General features: G+C 42.2%; 1 protein-coding gene across 8 annotated transcripts in view; it reads right to left on the bottom strand.

Annotated features, from left to right (window-relative positions):
- Positions 1-23,445, bottom strand: part of SYNCRIP (synaptotagmin binding cytoplasmic RNA interacting protein) — a 34,551-nt gene extending 11,106 nt beyond the window's left edge. For 7 of the 8 annotated variants that reach the window (XM_075268245.1, XM_075268246.1, XM_075268247.1 and 4 more), the window contains exons 1-8: positions 23,210-23,445; positions 22,155-22,314; positions 12,796-12,914; positions 11,435-11,542; positions 7,244-7,357; positions 6,968-7,144; positions 6,319-6,454; positions 2,495-2,700 (exon numbers count right to left, since the gene is read on the bottom strand). In XM_075268245.1, coding sequence (XP_075124346.1) covers positions 2,495-2,700; positions 6,319-6,454; positions 6,968-7,144; positions 7,244-7,357; positions 11,435-11,542; positions 12,796-12,914; positions 22,155-22,302 — 1,008 coding nt within the window. In that variant the 5' untranslated portion in view covers positions 22,303-22,314; positions 23,210-23,445. The remainder of the gene's footprint in view (positions 1-2,494; positions 2,701-6,318; positions 6,455-6,967; positions 7,145-7,243; positions 7,358-11,434; positions 11,543-12,795; positions 12,915-22,154; positions 22,315-23,209) is intronic. The other variant, XM_075268251.1, reaches the window with a different exon arrangement.
- Positions 23,446-24,485: the final 1,040 nt, after the last annotated feature.

Here is a 24,485-nt window from a genome sequence, read left to right as displayed (position 1 = left end):
GTCCCATGATAGACTCTCTAAATTAGTGCAGACTAGCCTGTGGAAAAAAAAAACTAACTTCTAAATTAAATGATTATACAATTTTTAATATACTATACAATTAGATGCAAAGTTTGTTGAACAACAGTCACTAGCTTTTTAATGAACTCGAGAAGCTTTAGATTTGACTGACTCTTATTACAATCCTAGTGCAGATTGCCCATTGTACTTTCATACAAACCCCCCCCCCCCCCCCCCCAAATATTAAAGACGTAGTCATCCTGTCCCAGCCCCATGACTGACGAAGACATCAAAGGTGATTACAATATTATAATGTGATGGGATATTGCTAACAAATGCCGCCACCACCACCATTGCAAAATTTTCCACAGTCCCAACTCCAACTCCCTCATAAACGGTTGACGGCAAAGTTAAGACAAACAGTAGACCTATCTAATTCAGGGACATGAAATATAAAAATAAATAAATAAATAAATCACAAAATGGGCAGGATTAAGTATCTCAATACAGCCTTTGCTGTGGAACAACACACTTCCCTAATTGCTGGTACTATGATCTGGGGAACCATCACATACGACAGTCACCTCCAGTGATCTGTGGAGGACATCCTATGACCACATGCATTGCTCCCAACTGGCAGAGTACTTCCCTACACACCGCAGGAGTTTTCAGGAAATGTCTGAGCCAGATTGCAACACTTCCTTGGCCTGCCTGGTTACCAGATTTAGCACCAATTAAGCATTTATGGGTCCAGTTAACTCAGACTTTGGCAACCAAACTGTGAAAGATGCCAGCTTGTGCTCGTCTCTATCTTATATCACCTTCTCGGTTACTGCCCAGAGCCCATCCCTTCCTTTGCAGAAACTATTATCTATAATGGAATGAAACTACTTCTTGTGCCTTATCCAATAGTTATGTGCTAATACTTGGGTGACAACTTTATACTGAATCATGTTATGTTAAATATAATAATTGCAACTTTTTGCTAAAAATCTTCCCATCTGCTATTAAAACCAAGAATCCATATTGGTCAAAAAATTGCACCTTGCGACTGTGTTTCTCAGAGGTGACTCCTATACCAATTTGGACTTCAATACGTTGATACTGAAGTCAAATGTGCCACAGGATACCACATGGAACTTATATATATTATTTCATGTCCAATTCATCTCATATCGAGGCTAAAGGCAGCCCAGCAAGGTACTAGACACTTCTTTTGATTGTACAGTTTCCGCCAAATAAATGTATCCTTTCACTCTAATCACTTTCATATATTACAATCACACACAGATTAATTCAGTTCTAATAACTCCTTTTTGGAGTCAGTTTTTTTGTCCTGTCAATATATATAGGGTTGCCCAGTTTTAGAAAGTAAAAGCTATTGCTTGTACAATGAAAAGTTATACTATGTTATAATATAATTTCTGTATCAATCCTACATAGTTTTCTATACCTATGCTTGCCGTCATTCAATGTTTAGTGGATAAAAACCATTCCATGGTGCTGAACACACTGGCACACAGGACGTTAGTCACAGCACCATATTCACACATTTGCCTGGTAACAAGCTGTGCACCTGCATTCACAGATCATGGACTGATTATTCATTGGAAATAAACTTTGGATGCCAGAAAGATATAGCCATGAAGAATTAATGCAAACATCGTATGACTATTAGGAATAAAATAATTACTTAATAAATGAGCACCTTTACTAAACTTTACTCAAGTTGTTAACTCCCCCAACCCTGTTCTCCATAACACTGGTCATCACTTTAAAGATTACTGGGGAGTCCAAGCACAGACCTCTAACTGATCCTGTATAACTAAATCAACTCTGTGCCCCTCACTCATGGCTGCTTGCTTTGAAAGGGGCACTGCTGTAGCTGGTGGCTGTCAGCTCTAACGTGCAGAGAAATCTGAACTGGACACAATATTTGGGATCTTTTATTCTCATGACCAGTGGGAGTCTCAGAGGTTGAAATCCATTAAATCCTGTCAAGGACATCTGCAAGAAGTTTGCATGTTCTCCCATGGTTTGCATGGGATTCCTCTGGGTACTCCTGTTTCCTACCACACTCCGAAGACAAACTGATACGGAATGTAGATTGTGAGCCCTATATGGCACAGTGACTGAATGTCTTAAGTGCTGCAGAATTTATGATGGCGCTATACAAGGGAGCAAAATAAATAAAATTACAACATATCCTAGTTATATGCCCTCACTATGAAACAGAAGTAATCTTTTAGAGGGTTTTCCAAGCAAAACACAATGATCAACTTTCTAGTATCAGATTGGTGGGGGTCCTAGCAAACCATGTTAATCAGCATCCATGGCACCAGACAATCATATTTTAGGGAACCAAAAACAAACAGCACTATCACCTGTATAGTGGCCCAAGGATATGTCATCGGTATCATTTACCTGTAAAAACCAATTTTAATTTCTCTGAATCAGCATTAATCTTGAAAAATAGTTTATTAAGGCTTTTTACCTTTGCCATGACCTCTGGATCAGGATCTTCAATTGGATCTGCCCACTCCACGGTTACAACATTGCCCCATACTTTTACTTTGCCACTCATTAGCCGACGTCTAGCTTGAGCAGCTGTTTTATGATCCTCATACTCAAGAAAGCAGAAACCCCTATTCTTTTTCTTATCATCTGGCTGATGATACAATATGACATCAGTAAGACCCTCTGAAATAATAACAGTAGAGTTGTTTAAGAAACATGAAGAAAAAAAACAAAACAAACACACCACAACAACAATCAATAAAGATGCTCTCTCACTGTACATGCTTTTCTCTTATTCATAGAATGAGTGATTGATTATTGGGGTCTGACTGCTGAGAGCCCCAGTGAGAACCTACAACTACCACATTGGGCTCCATGCTGATGCGTGGCCATCACTCCATTCACTTCTACAACACTGCCAGAAATCACTGTAGAAGACAAAGGGAAATCCCATAGAACACAAAAGGAGAAGAGCCACCACTTAATTTGTGTGGAGCATTCAGAGAAACTGGACCCCTAGTGATCAGATGCTTAACCCCTTCCACATAACAGAGAACAAACCATGTGGCAAGAAGAAGGGGGGAGGAGTTCATATGGTAAACAGCTGTTCCAGAATTAGAACAAACAGCAGTCTACAATTAGTGTTCCTTTTTGAAGAAAAGATATTAAAGGCACGGTGACAAGTGAACTTGTTTCCAATAAACTGGTTCTCAGATTGCTCCAATGGATAAATGGAATACATGCTTTGCTTGTGCTCTATGGTGATCTTCAGTAGCCCTTATACACTGTCTGCCAATAAGTATTTAGACACCTGTGGTAGAATAGAAAAATAACATTTATTCATATTCAATGGTTGGTAGAACCTCCACGAGTGGCGATTACAGCCTCAACCATCCGGGGCATGCTTTCCACAAGTCCTTGTATGACGGCTAGTGGTATTTTATTTCATTTGGCTTGGAGAAGACAGGTAAGCTCTTTCACTGATTCGGCGATCCAACTCAATAGGGTTCAAGTCTGGGCAGGCCAGTCGAGGCTGTTAACCTGATTGTCACTGTACCAAGCCATGGTAGACCTCGCTACATGACAGCTGGTGTTGTCATCCTGGAAGTAACATTGGTCCGACCCATAGAACCACCATAATGTAGGAAGCACACTTATCTAAAATAATGCAATAGGTGTCCGTGTTGAGTTTACTATGCACTGGGACCAAGGTGTGAAGTACATCATGATCGCAGATATCTTCATTTGCATGGGTGTCCAAAAATATATTGGCAGACAGTGTAGAGGTGAATGGAACGCTTGCCACACATACACATTAGCACTCAATTCACATGGAGCATTCAAGGGATCTTTCAGTCCCATGTTATTCAGATTACTGGGAGCCCCAAATGGTTAGACACTCAGCAATCAACACATATTCTCAATCCTATGAATAGAGTACAAGAAGCATTACTTTCAAAAACCCTTTCAGAGAACGCCTGTTTAACCTTTTCCCAGCCAACTACATATCTATAAGTCCTCCCAGGGTGGCACTTCTGTAGCTGATCACATATCAAATACGTCCTTACTACTAAAGCCAATATTTCAGGACTGGTTGGAGCAAAGAAGATTATTTTGGATTTTAAAGATGAGAATCTCATCTTTAAAAAGATTCCAAGATCTTTATGATAACCCTTACAGATTCGGAGCATTTCATTGTTGAAAACGCTATTCAACATTCAGATCCCATTGCAGATCTCAATTTCCGACAGCATTTTAACAGTGATTCGCTCCAAAATTGTAAGGGCTATCAAGAAGATTCTCATCTTTACCGCGCTCTCAGGAGGTATCTTAAAAAGAACCTTTCATGTCCTTGGGTACATGCGGTTTTATATACAGTTAGAAAGCCAACTGTACTGAATTCAGCGCACTGTCTGCTTTCCTGTATGTGCTCCGGGGCTGGAGAGATCCTTGCCGTTATAGCGCCAGCGATCTCGGCCCACTGAGATCAGAAGGGCGTTCCTGAGTCTAGCCGAGTTGTGAGAAATTCCCCCCTGGCTGTATTCATCCACAGCTCTATCCTGTCAGAGAGCTGACACTGAGCTGTAAGGAACGCCCCCTCTGACAGTACAGGGTTATGGTCTAGTACAGTCAGGTGGGGCGTTCTTCACAGCTCAGCTAGACTTTCAGGAACGCCCTTCTGATCTCAGTTGGCCGAGATATTTGCCGTTATAACGGCAAGGATATCTGGCAGCGAAACCGCTGGCAGTGAAAGGATTAATACAGAGTAAGTCAGCAGGAAGACTGGTATAAAACCAATGACAGTACCTTGCATCTTTGCTACAACAATTTCCAAAGATGCCTTTCTTATTCTACACTGCAGCTCCATTTTCATAAAAAAGTCAGTGTTGTATTCTTATGCATATTAGATGAAATTGTGTTTATGAATAGAGATGAGCGAACACTATTCGAAACAGCCGTTTCGAATAGCAAGCTCCCATAGAAATGAATGGAAAAGCAGCCGGCACGCTGACTTTGCCGGCAGCCGGCCGCTTAACCCCCTGTGTGCTGGCTACATCCATTCATTTCTATGGGAGCGTGCTATTCGAAACAACTGTTTCAAATAGTGTTCACTCATCTCTATTTATGAACATTTCTTCTCCTGCCAGGCCTTCATGCTCTGTTCTAGTTATTTGCCCCTAACTTCTGCCCAGTTCCTCCCCCTGATTGAGTGGAATTTTCCACTTTGGCTGCAGTTAGGGGCCATAATCTAGAATTGAGAGAGGGTAGCACAGGCAGGAGAATAAAAGCCTCTAAAGCCTTTTCCGCTAATTTGCATAACAATAATATACTGATTTTCATAAAAATAGAGCGACATGCAGAATAAGAAAAGCATCTTTATATGAAACTGTCAGTACATTGTTGGCCGGCTTCTACACTTTCCAGATTTTCTTGTTGACAGACTCCTTTCGAAGAGATTGCACAAATCTTTGGAACCAATACTTTTAAAATCTCTCATGGAACCAGAAGTCCTTCAATTCTAAGCTGCCCATACTTAGCTACAGCATGGAAAGAGGCTTGACTTTGTGTTGAAGATAGACGCTAGGAATGTAAAGACCCTTGAACACTACCGAGTGCAGGCTGCTGGCCGTGATTGAAAGGCACGGCCGCTTCACAGACAGTACACAGATGTCATCTGTGTGCCACTGATCCTTCTGTGGCCCCATTCATTCAATGAATGGCACTACCACCAAACCAGACAGGATTTGGACTTGTCCTAAGTTTTTCAGCCCGGACATGGATCCATGTAATACACGGTCGTGTGCTTGGGCCCATAGAAATGAATAGGTCAGTGTGCTCCCCAGGAAAATCCCAGATAGCACACTGTCATGTTCAAGGAGCTTTAGATTACAGAAAGCATTGTCTCAGCCAGAGGGAAAGGCTGCTGTCAAAAAGTCTATGCACAATGCCATACTACTGCCATAAGCCCCTATTATACCCAAGTACAGTATCATTTGCCACATTACAAAACTATTCTTCCCTAGGAGCACCAGTTCTAGAGTAAAACACAATCCCACAGATCAAAAAATAATTTTATTGTTTCTATTACATTTAATCTTTTCCTGCATTTCCACTGGCTAATTATTGGTTGGGGAGGGGGGGGGGGGGTTAAATAAAAACAATTAATGGTATTAAAACATTCCTACTATATCTAAAATTGCAAAAGGAGAATCTAAAGCAAAATATGTATTTTTTTTTTATATATATATATATATATAAATAACTAAAAACACACACACACACAAAGAAAAAACAACTTACCAGTGACTTTACTAAATTCTTCGACAATTTGTTCTTTTGTTTTACTTTTTGGAATAGACCCAACAAAAAGTCTATTATTGGCAACAGAGATGCAAACACCAATATGTTTTCCTGATCGAATTTCATGGTTGTTATACTGCAAAAGTTAAAGTTAATAAAAGTGATATGACTCAATGCAGCATGTAGAGATGAAGCATTTAAAAAAATAAAAAAAATTAAAGGGTGGGGGAAAAGACTGACTTTCAACTGGCTATATTAAGCAAACTTATCTCCATTAACTGATGTCAAAAATAGAGAAAACGAGCAAAAAAAAATTAAAAATATATTATTGAGGGGGATAAATTGCTATCCCATGTGGGTTTGACCAATGAGCCACCCACTATTCATGCATAGGTCATCAGTACGAAAAAAAAATCCTTTTGGGGCCAGAAAACCCTCTAAGTCAGGACTTCCTAATTATACTGTGGCTTTAACTGTGTCAATGGCTTTTGTTGTGCTCTTTGAGGACACTGATAAGTTTGCTACATCTGTAATAAGTAATTCACAGTATGTTCAGAACCGCTCTTCCCCACGCAATATGAAAGTAGTTAAGGCTATTGTGCCAAGAGAAAACAAGCAATACCATACTACAATGAAACATAACACTTACCAACTTGACAGCCTCCTGGGCCGCCTCTTTTGTACAAAACGTCACAAAAGCATAGCCTCTATTTAAACCAGTTAAAGGATCCATCATTAAACGCAGATCCCAAATTGGCCCAGCCTTTTCAAATAGTGGAACAAGCTCATCTTCAAACAGATCTCTAGGAATTTTGCCAACAAATATCTAAAATGAGAAATATTATATGAAAATCAGGGAAACAATGGAAGGATAAAAAAAAAAAAAAAAAGTAAAAAAAAATAAATTTTTTAAAATTTGTTTTACCTCTGTGCCAACAGAGGGTTGCTGCCCTGAGTGAACTGTGCTTGGGGGTGGACCACCATATTTTCTTTGACCAGTTGTCACATCTAGAGTATATCCTGTTCTTTCAAGAAGGGCCTAAAACGAGACAAAAACAAGTTAATAAATAAAAACTTTGAACAAATAAAAAATAACGCATTATTCCTTTTCCCCTACTAAAAAAATGGATGGTAGCAAACCACTTCCCACACACCACATGTATATCATTAGCAGAAGCCAAATTCCACAAACCAATGTGAATGTATAAGCACCAATCAATATACACTCACCGGCCACTTTATTAGGTACACCCGTCCAACTGCTCGTTAACACTTAATTTCTAATCAGCCAATCACATGGCGGCAACTCAGTGCATTTAGGCATGTAGACATGGTCAAGACAATCTCCTGCAGTTCAAACCGAGCATCAGTATGGGGAAGAAAGGTGATTTGAGTGCCTTTGAACGTGGCATGGTTGTTGGTGCCAGAAGGGCTAGTCTGAGTATTTCAGAAACTGCTGATCTACTGGGATTTTCACGCACAACCATCTCTAGGGTTTACAGAGAATGGTCCGAAAAAGAAAAAACATCCAGTGAGCGGCAGTTCTGTGGGCGGAAATGCGTTGTTGATGCCAGAGGTCAGAGGAGAATGGCCAGACTGGTTCGAGCTGATAGAAAGGCAACAGTGACTCAAATAGCCACCCGTTACAACCAAGGTAGCCAGAAGAGCATCTCTGAACGCACAGTACATCGAACTTTGAGGCAGATGGGCTACAGCAGCAGAAGACCACACCGGGTGCCACTCCTTTCAGCTAAGAACAGGAAACTGAGGCTACAATTTGCACAAGCTCATCGAAATTGGACAATTGAAGATTGGAAAAACGTTGCCTGATCTGATGAGTCTCGATTTCTGCTGCGACATTCAGATGGTAGGGTCAGAATTTGGCGTCAAAAACATGAAAGCATGGATCCATCCTGCCTTGTATCAACGGTTCAGGCTGGTGGTGGTGGTGTCATGGTGTGGGGAATATTTTCTTGGCACTCTTTGGGCCCCTTGGTACCAATTGAGCATCGTTGCAACGCCAAAGCCTACCTGAGTATTGTTGCTGACCATATCCATCCCTTTATGACCACAATGTACCCAACATCTGATGGCTACTTTCAGCAGGATAATGCGCCATGTCATAAAGCTGGAATCATCTCAGACTGGTTTCTTGAACATGACAATGAGTTCACTGTACTCCAATGGCCTCCACAGTCACCAGATCTCAATCCAATAGAGCATCTTTGGGATGTGGTGGAACGGGAGATTCGCATCATGGATGTGCAGCCGACAAATCTGCGGCAACTGTGTGATGCCATCATGTCAATATGGACCAAAATCTCTGAGGAATGCTTCCAGCACCTTGTTGAATCTATGCCACGAAGAATTGAGGCAGTTCTGAAGGCAAAAGGGGGTCCAACCAGTTACTGGCATGGTGTACCTAATAAAGTGGCCGGTGAGTGTATATGTATATTTATACACACACACACACACACACACACACACGTGTGTGTTTTTAAATTGCAATTGAAGACATCGCAAAAAAGTTGTTTTTTTTAAATGCACCCATTTCAAATTTTTAACTGGTCACACCTTTATTGCCACTACATTTAAAATGCTAGCATAAATATGTATATAAAACAACGTCAAAAAGATAGCATTGAAGGATTTTTTCCATGTACTCCCCATAAATATTAAAAGTTAATCAAAACATTATAACCCAAAACAGTGCAACTCATCCTGCAAAAAATAAGTCCTCGCGTAGCTATGCCGACAGAAACATTTTAAGAAGTTATGAATTTTGGAAGGCAAAAAAAGTTGCTGAGTTTTAATGTCCAAAGTACCAGGAGTCCTTAATTAGTTAAACTAAAGGACAACACACATTTGTCACAAACACAGGCAGTGAAGTCTGTTCTCAGGTTTGATAAGTCTAAATCAGAGATTCACAGCCATTTATTATGGTCTTTTATTAAGATTCATAAAAGATGAACTCTTAAAGTCTGAATGTGTGGTTAACACCATGAGGGAAAGCGGGTGTGATGAAGTGCTTTTATGGTGATACTGTGGATGGAGAGCGGAGTCAGATGACCTGACCGCTACAGCCGCCTGAGCTAAACTCTGATGATTTTAAAGACAGGTCTGACAAGAGAGTCAAAATTAGACAAACTCTCACCATCCTCTGTGGATGGTTCCTAAATGCTGACTGAGTTCCAAGAATGTGCCAAGTTGTTATCAAGATTTGTAGAATATAAAGTATTGCATTTCGCAAATTGTATTATCTATCTGGAGGGGGAGGGGGGGGACCCAAAACTAACCGAAATCGAATGTTGTGATTTTGATTCAAACCTCACCTGAGCTTTGGCATGATTCCCTGCTCTCCAAGTCTTCTGATTGAAGTCAGGGACCGCTGAAGCCTGTAACTGGGCCTCAGCAGTCATGTGGGTCACACTGCGTCACAAGGCTATGTGATCTCTGTGGCCCAATTACAGGCCATAGCAGTCACTGACTTTTTTTTTAATGTTTGATCACCACCCCTAGGCCTCCACTTATTATACTCTAGGTCTGAAGAGACCACAGAGTATAACAGTTCTGGTTTGGACATTTTCTTTCTTAATAAAACTCGTACTTTAAAGTAACGTGACCTAAATAATCTGCAATATATTGAAGAAAAGATAACCTGCATGTGTGTATCGTTCACACAGAAATATCTTTAGTTGCAGCAAAACCATGAAAGTGCTTGATATGGTGGTGCTCACACAGCATTATTTTCAGAAAATCATCCTTTTATTCTATCTTTAAATTTAAAAAATCCACTGGAATTACATGGGAAAGACTGCACAGAGTGGCCAGGTAACATTAATTTCGTGCAGGGTGCACGTTTTCAAGCTTAAGTGAGGCTTGAAAAAGCGTGCCCTGTGCGAAACGGACATTGCCTAGTCACTCTCTCCGATGTAATTCCAGTGATTTTTTATATTTGTTTCCCCCATTTAAAGATGGAATAAAAGGATGATTTTTTTGAAAATAATGCTGACGAGTGCCCCCTCATTTTTCTTTTTTCTAGTTTTTTTCCTAAATAATCTGCTTTAATCATAATCAAATTAAAATGCCACATTTACCGCAATTTTGCTTTAGATAACTACCTAGCTCTACTGTGTTCTCTCAATTCGTCAGTGACATTGACTCAGGCTCAAAGTCTCAACAATCAAGTCTTAGGGCTCGTTCACATCTGCGCCCGGCACTCCGTACTTCAGGTTTCAGTTTCCTGCATAAAACAGAGCAGGAGACGGAAACCTGCAGGAGTCTTTCATACCCATTCTTTTCAATGGGTAAGAAAGCTGTCAGGCGGTGAGCGTTTTATGCTCTCCGCCGCGAAACCGGGTTTTATAATCCGGACACAGAGTCGGACATGCAGTACTCTGTGTCCGGATTTGAAAAAACCTGGTTTCGCGGCGGAGAGCATAAAACGCTCACCGCCGCACCGGTCTGTGGTTTCCGTCTTCTGGCATGCAGAAGACGGAAACCACAGAACGGACAACTGAACGCAGGTGTGAACCTAGCGTTACTGACCTGAGCATATGCTTTCAATAATACAGTACTGAAAAGCCTTTAGCTGTATATAAAGAAAATCTATATAAAATGTTATTTCCTCCTCATGAGGGCTCGTTCACATCTGCCTTCAAGGGGTCCGTTCTGCAGGTTTCCGTTTCCTGCATAAAACAGAGCAGGAGACGGAAACCTGCAGGAGTCTCTCACCCATTCATTTGAGTGGGTGAGAAAGATGTCCGGCCGTGAGCGTTTTATGCTCTCCGCCGCAAAACCGGGTTTTTTAATCCGGACACAGAGTCGGACATGCAGTACTCTGTGTCCGGATTAAAAAAATCCGGCTTCGCGGCGGAGAGCATAAAACGCTCACCGCCGCACCTGGTCTGTGCTTTGCGTCTTCTGGCATGCAGAAGACGGAAAGCACAGAACGGAAGTCTGAACGCAGGTGTGAACCTAGCGTCAGCTGTCATTTAATTTTTGGATATCGCCTAAAATTACTTAAGAAAAACACAAAAATGGATGGGACCACCAGCATTTACTGGTACTAAAAACTTCCCAAAGGCACACTATTGAAGAAGAGAAAGACACATGCCTTTATTTTTGACTCATCTGGTCCTTTACTAGAATCTGCAACTTTGGTCCCTTGTTTCTCTCGCTGCCTGTAGGTCTTCATGACTCCACATAAAAAGGCACTTTTATTCTGTAAGAAATAAAAGTAAAATTACCAATGGCAAAAACAGAGCCAATATCTTGATTTAATTTATACAAAGAATAGAAATGTTCAAAGGACTTGAATTTTTAAAGACGAAACTGCTGCTCATTAATTAAATACATTTTGCTATTGGTTTAGAGAGAGATAAAAAAAAAAAAAGGCCGCACCACGCAGAAGTCAATAGAAGATGAACACAAAAAGGAAAGTCCCTCCAATAGCTCAGAACAAGAGAAAACAGAGCAGATGTAAATTTTACATTATAGTTACAAGTCAGTATTATACATAAAATAATCTTTAAAAAATAAAAATAAAAAAAATATAAATAATAATAATAATAATAATAATAATAATAATACAGAGAAAACTCTCCAGAAGACCCCCTCTTTAAAAGGAATATGGGTGCAGCCAGCAGGAAATAGCAGACGCATGTTTCACTCAAAAGCTGCATGTTTTCAGGGAAAGTCGTTTTAAACCTAGCACCAGGAGAAGTGCTAGGTTTAAAAGCTCTGGCTTCTGACAGGTTTCTCTCACTGTAAGCATTTAGGGATAGTCGTGACCATTGAGCTAAGTTGGTAGAGACCTTTTTTTTTTTTTTGGAAGTAGATTGTGTACCCGATATAGGGCTCACAATGTACATTTTTCCCTATCATCATAGGATGATAGTAATGGACATTAAAGGTAACTGATAAATATACCTAGACGGTGCCTTCTTTTGTTATATTTATTTCTACAATAAAAGTCCTACACAAGCAGGAATTCTCCTGCCATAAAAGTAAAAAAAACAACCAGAAACATGACAGTCTTTTCTCTAGCTGCATAAATCAGTTTTCTCTGCTGCTATTAGTCCCATTACGGGCACAGCACATTTTGCATTTTTGTCTAAGGCAGGTGACATGCATACAATCTGCCCCCCCTCCTAGTAGCAACAGGTTTCTTTACATATTCAAACTACCATTATTATAGTCCTTTGCTGTCATCCACCATAGGATGCCAGCAATGGACTTTAATCATAGTAGTGAAATGGACTCCTCCATATTCTACGACCATACCCATTGACTATAATGTAATAAGCACAGCAAACATTTTCTACTGTCAGGTTTGTCTACATTTCTAACGAAGAAAAAAAAAAAAAAAGGTCCTGCATCAAAGTTGATGGGTAAGAGCAACAGGCAAATGTGGTATGATCACCCCCTTTACAATAGTACAAAACAGAAGTCTTCTTTCAGTACGAAAAAGAGTACCTGTACATGCGAGAGGTCACTATCCTTAAACTGCTGTAGTACGGCTAATGCACCTTCTTCATTGAATTCCTTTAACGCTTCGATAGCCCTTTCATCTAGATCGCTGTGTGCCACTAATCCTGTAGAAGAGAAAATTATGTTACTTTATGCCAAAATACCTATGCATTTGTAGTTACCATATATTATAAAACATAACTCCTTAAGTATTTCATATCAAAAAAGAAAGGAGGAAGAAAAAAAAAAACCAAAAACCCAGACAGTCTACGGAATTGTTTACCGTTCTCTCTCAAATGCCATTTTGTAAATGAAAATCATTTATCTCAAAGGGGTTGTCAGCAAATTACCCTCTTAGGCACAGGTTTGGGGGTAACCTGCTGATCGAGCAGCTCCAGTCATTTGAATGAGGACCACCAGAGATAGCAGAGCAAGCACACAGCTAATTGGAAATTACCCTTCAAATGAGACAAGTCAGATGTGTTGTTCGACAAGATGCTCCATTCAAAACTAGGCTAAAAACATCCAAATTTGAGATCTGTGTGGATGCAAGAAGTGGGAGCCCTAGCGAAGCAGCAATTTACTACCCAAGTCTGTGGATAGATGCCGAGATTAATACCCCACTAAAAATGGTCAGTGCACGGAATATAGTGCATTAATGTTTGTAGCCGCCCCCAATGCAGAAATATGTGTGCTGTTAAGACTTGGCTACCGTTCTTAATGTACTGTTTAACAGCACTAATCTCTGCAATGGGGCATCTGCAAGTAAAATGGCACTGAATTTGGCACATTTCCACCTTTCTAATAGTATATAACTTGCCATGTGTTAGAGCACATTATAGGACCACTAAATTTTAAAAAGCTAAATAACCCCTTTAGGCAAAGGCCCTGCATGGCATCCATAGCAAAAAAAGAGCTGCAGGAAAAACCACGGCGGCAACCTTCTTCCCACAGCACTTTAGACAAAGTTCGCAGAGGTTTCCTCTGCGAACTTCCAGCTTCAATTATACCTTTGGGGAAACCGCTGCAGTTTCCATAGGTGTAATTAACATGCTTCTATTTCCAAAACTGCATCGTTTTGGAAATTGCTGCATGTCACAGCGCAGTTTACTGCTAAGTGGGCATGGGAATTCCATCCACTTTGTTTTGACTGTAAAACGCTACAGGCAAATCGCAGCATTTACTCCACGTGGGGCCTCGGCCTCAAGTAGTAATTTAGTGAACTCAAACTAACATAAGGTACTAAAAAGTACAGAACTGGAAGCGCACTGCACCCAGAGGTGAAGGAAGCTGACTTCAGCAGCTGCCCCATCTAAAGCCAGCTTCCTTCACCTCTGGGTGCAGCGTGTCATCAGACCCGCGCAGAACAGTTAGTGGGCGGAACTGCCCAGCAGCAGAGAGTAAAGCCCAATGATGGAAAGCAACGCCCCTAAAGCTCTTTTCTGCTCAATTGCATAGGGATAAAGGGACTTTTTTTTTTTTTTTTACAAGAAAGGAGCAGTGGTCCTAAATAAGAAACACATCACTGTGCTGACGGCCCCACAATACAATACAGCAACATGAACTGTCACAATAGGCAAACTTATATCAGCTGCTAAGACATATTTTGCATGTACTTACCATTTTACCAAATTATAACACGTCACATTTAGTTTTGGTTCTATACTATATTTAAATGTTGTGATTTATAGTACTTAAAATACAACTAGAAGCCTTGCATATTTTCTTTACTATAAAATGGGAAAAGACATGACAGTAGAACTCCAGCTATATATACAAGTTTTTTTGTTTTTTTTTTATATTTTAAGCACCAATATTTATTGTACAAAGCTGTATATGACAAGTTTAACTCTGACAGCACCTGTCTACCACAACCCTTTATCAGAAGAACTCCAAAAATCACAGGTCCAGTTCTTGAAAACTGTTCCACTCAGATGTTATGGCTGAAAAAAAGCATGGTAGGTCAAAATATATAAAGTACACAGCACTGCCCAACTATAAAGTGTGTCTAAAAGGTCCCACCAGTCTGAAGCATCACATGGAAGCTGCGGTGGTAAAGAAAAATGAAGCAGTTGCCCTTAGCAACCAATCCAGCTACCATGGAGCAGGTTTGTGAGAATATTAAAATGAAGGTTAATTGGCCAATACGGATCATGTGATGTTATAAGGAGAAAGGATCTTGATATGGAAGCCGATGGTACTCTTATGAATAGGTCCTAGAGAGCTGAAACCCAAGTCAAAAAAGTAACTGATTTAGCCATGTTCCAAATTTCCTGCAGATTGCTCCAGTGGTTTCGCTGTGAAATTCATTATATAGTCATGGAGTTGGACCTCATGCACTTAACTGTAGTTTTTATACGCAATTGTGGATCCGCAAAAGTATAGAACCATTCATTCCTATGGGCCCATACACATGGCGGTAATTTTAGCGGCCCGAGTGTCTGTGCCATATACAAGGGTCGCAAATTATGAAGCATGCCTGCACTTGCGGCACAAACAAGTGTATGGTATCATACAAGTCTATGTGCAGATGACATGCACACGTGTTTTTTTGCAGATATTAAAAGTACAAAATAAATAAATGGAAGTTGCAGAGCTCCTCTATGTATTAAGCTATGTTATCTAACCATGACAGATCCCAGCCAATCAATACAATGTGGGGCCAAATGCCATCATCCCAGAATTGTTGCCATAAGAAAAAAAGTTGCATGGCACATTAGCCCTAAAAGGGCATATCAACAAGACTCAAGGGCATGGTTTAGCACTAGAGATGAGCAAGTATATTCCATCGAATACCTCCGCCGCATAGCTCCCGGCACCAGGGAAGGTGCAGTAAAAATTTGATGCCCCAGAAGTGTTTATTTTTTTGCACCAGGAGCTATTCAATGGAATATACTCGCTCATCTCTATTTAGCACCCTTTTCTGTTTCATCAAAGGAAGAGAATGGACAGTTAAGACAAAGGACATCAACCGATCCCACTCACTGTAACTCATTGGGGTATCTGTTACATTTTGTCATTTCACTGAAAGTAAAAATCCTGCACGCAAAACTTTCAACTGCATTTTTAATACTGGATTACCTATCAACATCTGAATCCCATACCACCAATGAGCTTATGCCCCTATTCAGATATAGATATACAGCTGCAAACCTATTTCTCGCTATGGCTTATGGAAAGGAGAGTATAAAATAAAAATCTAAAACTGGACACAACAGGAAGGGGTTAATGTAATTGTATTGAAGATGGCATAGCATCCTTAGTATATGCGTTTTAAAAAATAGACTGTAGGCACCAAGAAAGTTGAATAATGATAGGGTCAGGTTTTCATGTTTAACAAGAATTATGGCAAGCAGCATGAGAAATCTGTCGAAACTTAGAGTGGTGAAGCATCTTTTCATTACACAGAAATTAGATGCCACATTGAGGCTAAGGCCCAACACTGCGGAAACGCAGCTTTTTTTGTTGCAGATTTTGTTACAGTTTGAGCCATAGCCAAGAACGGCTACAAAGGGAATGGGAAATATATAGAAAGTTTTTATACTTCCTTCTTCTGCTCAATCCACTCCTGACTTTGACTGACTGTCAGGAACGCCCTTCAGACTGTAAAGAGCTACGGTACCGACACGGATAGCTCTTTACCCAGGGCACAGATCGGGAAAGCCGATAGTGCGCTGAAATCAGCGCACTGTTAGCTTTCCAGCAGTATATAGAACTGCCTGTGCCCAAATCGGTGAAAGGTCCTCTTTAAAAGAGCCTTTAAAGTGGACCTCTCAGACCACTATGTTGCCCAATGTGAAACTAGCACATTACAAGTCCACACTTTCTAGTAGCTAATAGGAGGGGCGAAAATATAGCAGACCCATAGTTATGAATTTGATATATTCAAGAGGAGTGAACTCAGAACAAATGTTGTCAAATTAAACTGTAATTCACTTATTTGCAGACTTGCGTAGCTATGTGGACCTAAATCACAATATGCATCCCCAGGCTTGAGAATTTTGAGGTCATGGGTATAGAGCAGGGGTAGGGAACCTTGGCTCTCCAGCTGCTGTGAAACTACAACTCCCAACATGCTCCATTCACTTCCATGGGAGTTCCAAGAACAGCAGAGCAAGTAAGCATGCTGGGAGTTGTAGTTTTGCAACAACTGGAGAGCCAAGGTTCCCCACCCCTGGTATAGAAGGTAAACCCAATCTAAAGGATTGGCTGTTACAGGCAAACCACTATTCCGGGATGAGAAACAAATGCAATCAAAACTGTCAAAAATGGTGTCTGTTGCACATGGCAACTGAAGACAACTGCTTTCATACATGTGCTAAGTCCACATGTCCAAAGAGATGGGCTTGATAATGAAATGGCCAACTAAATAAATGTCCACATAAATATACATATATTCTGGAGACTTTATGTATGTATATGGTGCAGATTTTTAGCACAAAGATTCTGGCCCAGTGTGGAAATGGTTAACGTGAATTGCAGAATGCACTAATACGGGTCCAGTTCATATGCACAAACCAAAAATATGCACACCAAAACCAAGTATAAAGCTGAAAAAATGATAACATGAGGGTAGTTTCAGTTTCCCAGATCCAAATATCTCTCACATTGTTACAAGATACACACCATAGGATAGCCACTGTACATTCACTAGTTAGGGCACAATGAAATTTAAAGGGGCTCTATCAGCAAAATCATGCTGATAAAGGCTATTCACGCATATGTGGGGCTCTAAAAAGGCTATTCAGGCACCGTAAATGTTATATTAAACTACCCCCCAGTTTTAAAATAATACCCTAAAAAAAAATGATCTACTTACGCATCGTGCACGCTGGGCGGGCATTCAGGGTGCGCCGTCTTCTTCATCCACGCCTCCTCTTCCTCCGGCGCTCGCGAACTGACATTGATAAAAAAAAAATGGCCTGGGCGCATGCACAGTAGCCGTAGTAGAAGCCGCATGCTACTGCGCAGGCGCCCAGGCCATTTTTTTTTTTTATCAATGTCATTTCGCGAGCGCTGGAGGAGGACGGGACCGGAGGACATCGGAGGAAGAAGAGGCATGGATGAAGATGAAGACACACCCTAAATGGCCGCCCAGCGTGCACGTTCGGTAAGTAGAGCACATTCTTTTTTAGGTTATTATTTTAAAACTGGGGGGGTAGTTTAATATAACTTTAGTGGTGCCTGAATAGCCTTTTTAAAGGCTATTCACGCATATGTAGAGCTCTATCAGCATGATTTTGCTGATAGAGCCCCTTTAAAAAGACACAGGCGGTTTTATATACTGTTAGAAAGCCGACAGTGCACTGAATTCAGCTCACGGTCAGTTTTCCTGTTATTTCCCTCGGGGCTAGAGATAACAGTGCTGTTAATTTCGGCACCAATCTCTGCCCACTGTCAGAAAGGCGTTTCTGACAGTCTAGCCCCCCCAACTGTGCTCATCCATAGACTTATACTAGGGGTTTTTCCCTGGGTCGTAAGGAACGCATCTTCTGATGTATGGCCTGAGGAGAAGTTACTTACCGCCCAGGAATGACGCTAGGCAGTAAGGAACCCCCCCCCCCCCCAGTAGAAGTCTATGGACGAGCACATTTTTCACAGCCCGGCTAGACTGTCAGGAACGCCCTTCTGACGGTGGGCAGAGATTGGTACCGAAATTAACAGCACCGTTCTCTCTAGCCCCAGAGCAAATAATGGGAAAGCTGACCGTGTGCTGAATTCAGTGTACTGTCGTCTTACTAGCAGTATATAAAACCGCATGAGCAGAAGGACATGAAAGGCCCTCTCTAAAACTACTTTCTGCATGTGAATAGGAATTGCAGGTTTTACCTGTGGATTTCAGCCAGGGCTGTATAGTCTTGAGTCAGAGTAATGGAATCAGTTTTTGTGATATATGCCTCTCATTGAATGTTACTGTGTATGGAGTAGTCAGTGTGTAAAACGTAGAGAAAACGTGGGGACTTTATAGAAACGTACAAACTTTGGTGTCATATGAAAATGAGATTCTCTTCTTTTATGACACTAAAGGTTGTAATGCTATTATATCCACAGATATCAGTGATTGAAAACAGTCGGGATTAGGATATTTCTTTGCAGCTGCATAATATAGGATATAAATATCACCTACGCTCACTTTCTCTACTCCGTCCTTCATACATAGTGAGGGACAGAAACAGCTCTCAATACAGAAGCAAAGGAAAGAATAAAGAAGCAGGACTTCACAGAAAGGAGCCAAAATACTGCTAGAAAATCAAAAGTTGTCTGAATGTTTAGTTACACTTTAAAAGACAAAACATTTTTATTTTGAGCTTGTCTGTAGTCAAATACCAAAAGCCTTAAGCTACTACAAGAGGTATCTGAGGAGCGGCTGACAACTAAAACCCATTTGACTAGTATGGGCGGGTTCACACCTGCGCCCGGTCTCTGCTTTCAGTCTTCTGCCCGAGAAACTGGATAGGAGTCGGAAACCGGCAGACAGTTTTCAACCCCATTTGAATGGGTTTGCAAAGTGTCCGCTCGTGTCTTCTGCCCTCAGTGCCAAAAGAGTTTTTTTTTAACCGGACACAGTTGGACATGCAGGACTTTGTGTCCGGTTAAAAAAAAAAAAAAAAAAACGGTTTCGCCGGAGACCAGAAGTCGCTCACGGGTGGACACTGAATGCCGGGTTTCAGTCTCCTGTCGGCAGAAGACGAAAACTCACAAAGCGGAGACCGGGCGAAGGTGTGAACCTGCCCTAAAAGTGTGTGGTCACCTTAAAGTGTATGGAGTCTCATCGGTGGGGTACAACAGGGATCAGACTCCTTCTGTTTGAATGAAGCAGTGGTTGCACATGCTCCTCTTGCCTTCAATTCTATGGGACTGCCAAACAAATGAACCAATAGCAGTCTTGTGTGACTGCTGCTCCATTCAAATGGACCCCTGTTCTTGTGGACAGGGAAGAACTTTCATTTGTAGTACAACAGCTTTATGAGTTATTTCCCAGGGGATAGACATTACAAGGTGTTAGGCAGACTCTTGGCCCTTTTCTATTGCTAACCCTACATGATTACCCAGGTAAGATATAGGTTTATGGCCAGTTAAAACATACATGTTCAGTTTAATATAGATAATATGTAACAATAATCAATACACCTGTGCAAAATAAGCACTTTCATATAAAGAACACGCAGGGGAGTAATTTACCAAGAAGCATGCCAGTTTTCTGGCACTTGTCTATTTTGTTACCTACTTTACATTTATATTTTAAAGAGTGGGCAGAGGCCAAGGCACACACCTCAGCCCAGAAAACTGGAATGAGTTATATCAGAATGCTACACCAGTCACTGAATGCCACAGATAGAAAATTTTGGTGCATGGCAGCTCACAAGATGTGCCAGAATTATTAGAGGTTGCAGCCTCTTAATAATTCAGAAGCATCTAGCACCAGCAGGGGAAGGAATTAAGACTGCTGGAGGAAACAACAGCCTTAATACATGTCCCCCTCTGTCATTCCCCAACAATAATTTAGCATTCATAAGATAGAACAGAAAAACAAAACAAAAAAAAAAAAAAACACACGTGCATCTGATTCAGGAAAAAAAAAAAACTAGCAAATTAAGGGAGCCTTCACACGGAGTTACGCTCCTCTCATTCTGAATGTAAAACTTGTTGAGAATGAACGTGTAAAAACCAGATCCCATTGATTTCTATGGGTGCCGGCATACGCGCATATTACGTTGAAAGTAATAGGTAAAAAAATCCTCCCATTGATTTCAATCAGGAGCGCGCGTATGCCGGCACCCATAGAAATCAATAGGATCTGTTTTAACGCCGCTCATTCTGAACGAGTTTACATTCAGAACAAGCGAAGCGTATACTCCGTGTGAAGGCTCCCTAAGAGCTTTGTCTACAACTTTCTTTTAGGTGGAAAAACTTGGAGCAATTCTAAATTGAGGCAGCGTAAATTTAAGAAACACTGAACTGATGTCAGAAGTAAATTCTGTATTACAGGTCAGTGACATGTATGTACCAAATTGGACATGAAGTCAAAGTAGGACTGGCTAAAAGCAGAAACTGATTGTTAGGCTGATCTTACACAACCGCAGTGGTGTTTGCAGTCCGCAATTTGCTGATCAGCAACACTTTATTACACTCCAAAAAGTAATTCTGCAGACGTCCGTGTCCAACCACACACGCCCATAGAATTCTATGGGACAGTCTGTGCTGTGCCGTGATTTCACAGCCTTTGCGGACCTGTGGTATTCAGTGCGGGCCCTGGTCACGGCACTCCACGGATAAAATATCCGGTGGCGTAAGAGGCCGCACTGAATACAATGTATCCGCAAATGGTCTGCAATTGAGAACCCACAATTGTGGACTAAACTTACTGTCGTGTAACATGGATGTAAAAATATGTCTGAAGGCTATAACTTGCTGTATTTCATTCCTGACTCCCTCAAACACATTACAAGGGTTAAGTGGGTAAATATGGAGCATACCACTGCCCGGATAAGATTTATTATTGATTTATAAGCAGGTACCCCAGTGGTTACATTTGCAGAGCGCAGCTGAGGAGGAATGAAGTCTTTTTCCCAAGCTGATGCTCCAGCTCTCAGTCACATGACTGACTCCACACTATTCTATGGACCTGTAGATAGAGTAGAGTTGTGTCATTGCAACAGGGAGGGGACCTTGCACAGACTTCTAGCACTTTTGCTGCACCAAACGAATCACCAGCGTAATATATTAATAATAAAGCTCATGGAGTGCAGGGAATACACTGATAAGATTTTTTTTCTGCACATAACCACTTTAATTGACAAAGTCTGACCTATTAAAAGCTCTTATCCCAAATCCAATCTCTATTTACAAGCAGATCTGTAGCAGAATCCCAAAGCAGACACTTAAATATCAGCAGTGAATATGCAAGGAGATCTGCACCCCATTTTATGAAACTTAACCACAGCTATTCCATGGGGAAAATCTGCAAAAATTATATACATGTTCATTATCTGGACAAGTTCTCTGCTCCATGGTGCAGGCAGAAGTCTGTACTGATTTGTTTCTTGGATTATGTAACTAGCATATAAATATACTCCACTTCCCTTGCATTGAAAGTGTAATGTTAGTGAATTTACTCCACATCTAAACCATCAGCAAATCCTGAAGGTACAAACCCCTTCACTGGTAGAGATTCTGCTATACACTGCAGAGCAGCGCAACCGAGACATCTCTAACACTGAAGGGGTCATAGGGGAGAGGTGACACCAAAATTATACCTGCAGTTCCCATGTTTTGGAAACCACAAAAAGTTGCTAATTTAGACAAAATCCAAATGGAGAAAATAAAGCCAAAATAGAAGCGCTTTTGCAAGAGCCAAGTCTTACCTGAAATGTAAATTTCATCTAGTTTTTCAGCAACTTTCTGTGGTAAACCAGCATCAAGCAAAGTCTGCAAATGCTCTGATTGGGCTACTGCAGCATAAGTATCCATGGACTCTTCTGTACCATTCCCATTAACATGTTCAGCGGCCATATCTCCAGATATCTGTACAAATGCAATAATCAGGGTCATTAATGGCGACTACTTGAGCATGCATCAGAATATGGCACATTTCACACCACCTCCTCCTCCTCCACAGGCTCCCAGCCCTTGGCAGCTATTGAGAACTGTAAACTTTATTGAGAGCAAACAGCCTGCCTATGCACACTCCACACAATGATCTTGTCAGAGACGTCAGCTATGAAGCTGTCCTGGCACTAGTGGGGCATGTATGGCACTAGAAATGTGCAGCTTCCCGCCCGCACAGCTCTCCTGTCCAGAAATGCAGGGAACAAAGCGCCTCTTCCTACTCCCCACCCACAGGACGATACTAGGCCGGGCCCGGAGCCTGCTGCAAACACGTGCTCTCAGCAGCGGCGGCGGTGGCAGCAGGAGGCCGCCCAGTAGCGCACACAATGCCAGCACACCAACACCTCCACGCCACAATGCCACACAGAAAGCCGAACAATAGGTGCCCCAAAGCAGGGGCGGCTGGAGCACTGGCTCTCCAGGACAAGAGAGGGGGCCCTGTGTCTCCCGGGGCCTACTCACTGGCTGGGTGCGGAGCCACAACTCTTGGCGTGCTCCACATTGTCCGGGATCTCCCAGACAGCAGCAGTCTTGCAGGACCGGATAAGCGCCGCGCACTCAGCAGGATTGCGCGACCCGCCATGCTTTCTACATGCAGGCCGGTGATTCCATAAGCCCTATGTGCCATAACTATAGGAGCGCAGGAATGTCCGGGGTCCAACACGCTGCAGGCCGGACACAATGCAAACCCAAGTCTCCCACCCCGCACGCCGCCGCCAACGTGCTCCTACTGGAATCCATTTTCCAGAGTTGCCGGCTCCGGGCGCAAAACGAGCGTGACAGGGATCGATATCTAGCAGCGGCAGCTTACCTGTCCCGATCCGGGCGGGTACTGCCTGTCTCCGGGCTACCTATTCCGTTCTTGGGTGTCAGGGTGTCGGACGAGCGCGCCCCTCGTGTGGTTGCAGCAGCTCCTTGTCCGGTGGAGTGTGGCTGTTGTAAAATGGCGGCCGAGAGAGCAGAGCTCACGCCGCTGGCAGCCAGTCCCACCCCTCCTTCGTGCCTGCGCACTCATGACGAGACCGCGCGTCGCTTTGCAAAAGGCTGCCATTCGTCTCCGGGGTTTCACGAGCTTACCCCTGCCTGCATCCCTGGCCCTCCTATACCGGGGAGTGGCCGCCAGCCAACCCTGTGAATCCGGAGAGGAAACCCCGGTGATGCAGTAGCTTCTTCTCGGTCTGGGTGCAAGCGGGAGGTAGACTGGCCGCGAGGCGGTTTCCCGGTCCGAAGTGATTGCTGCACCGTAACTTGGCCGTGTGTAGGTTCACCAGTGCATGTTAGCAGTGAAGCACGTGTCCTCACCCCTCATAAAGAAGCTGTCACCACCATGAAGGGTGCGCTGTGCCATGCAGCACCATAATCATCCACCCTATAAGGGCATGGGAGATGGCTGCTAGAATGGAGGGGGGAATCAGTTACCTGGTGTGCTGTGGATCCTCCAGTAGGTGGCGCTGCCTCCTGTGACTTAGTCTGAGGCACCACATGCTAGGATTGCATATAGTAGAGACATAGTTATCCTCTACCTCAACACTACAATGCTTGAAATTGCTGAGGCTTTGGGTGGGGTTCACATGAAGAATTTTAGGGCTAGTTTTAAGTTTGACAATTTTAAGTAGGTTTGCATGTACGAATTGCAGTCCTTATGGTAGCTAGCAGAAAAAGGAGCGCATTGAAGTCAATGGGAGGCTTTTTTTTTCATTGCTGAAATTCCACTCCAAATTCCTCATCATTTTCCTCCGTGTGAATGGACTCTCATTTTCCTCCCATTGTTTTCAATAGGCGTCAACAAAGCGAATCATTTCTAAGTTAAAGGGGCTCTATCAGCAAAATCATGCTGATAGAGCTCCACATATGCGTGAATAGCCTTTTATTCAGGCACCGTAAATGTTATATTAAACTACCCCCCCCTCGTTTTAAAATAAAACCCTAAAAAAGAATGTTATCTACTTACGCATCGTGCACTGTGGGTGGGCATTCAGGGTGCGCCGTCTTCTTCATCCACGCTTCTTCTTCCTCCAATGTCCTCCGGTCCCGTCCTCCTCCGGCGCTCACGAGCAGACACTGATATAAAAAAAATGACCTGGGCA

The sequence above is a fragment of the Leptodactylus fuscus genome, chromosome 3 (genome assembly GCF_031893055.1).
Source record: "Leptodactylus fuscus isolate aLepFus1 chromosome 3, aLepFus1.hap2, whole genome shotgun sequence".
Lineage (NCBI taxonomy): Eukaryota > Metazoa > Chordata > Amphibia > Anura > Leptodactylidae > Leptodactylus > Leptodactylus fuscus.
The sequence above is the reverse complement of the archived record's forward strand: the minus strand, read 5'-3'. Positions and strand labels throughout refer to the sequence as shown.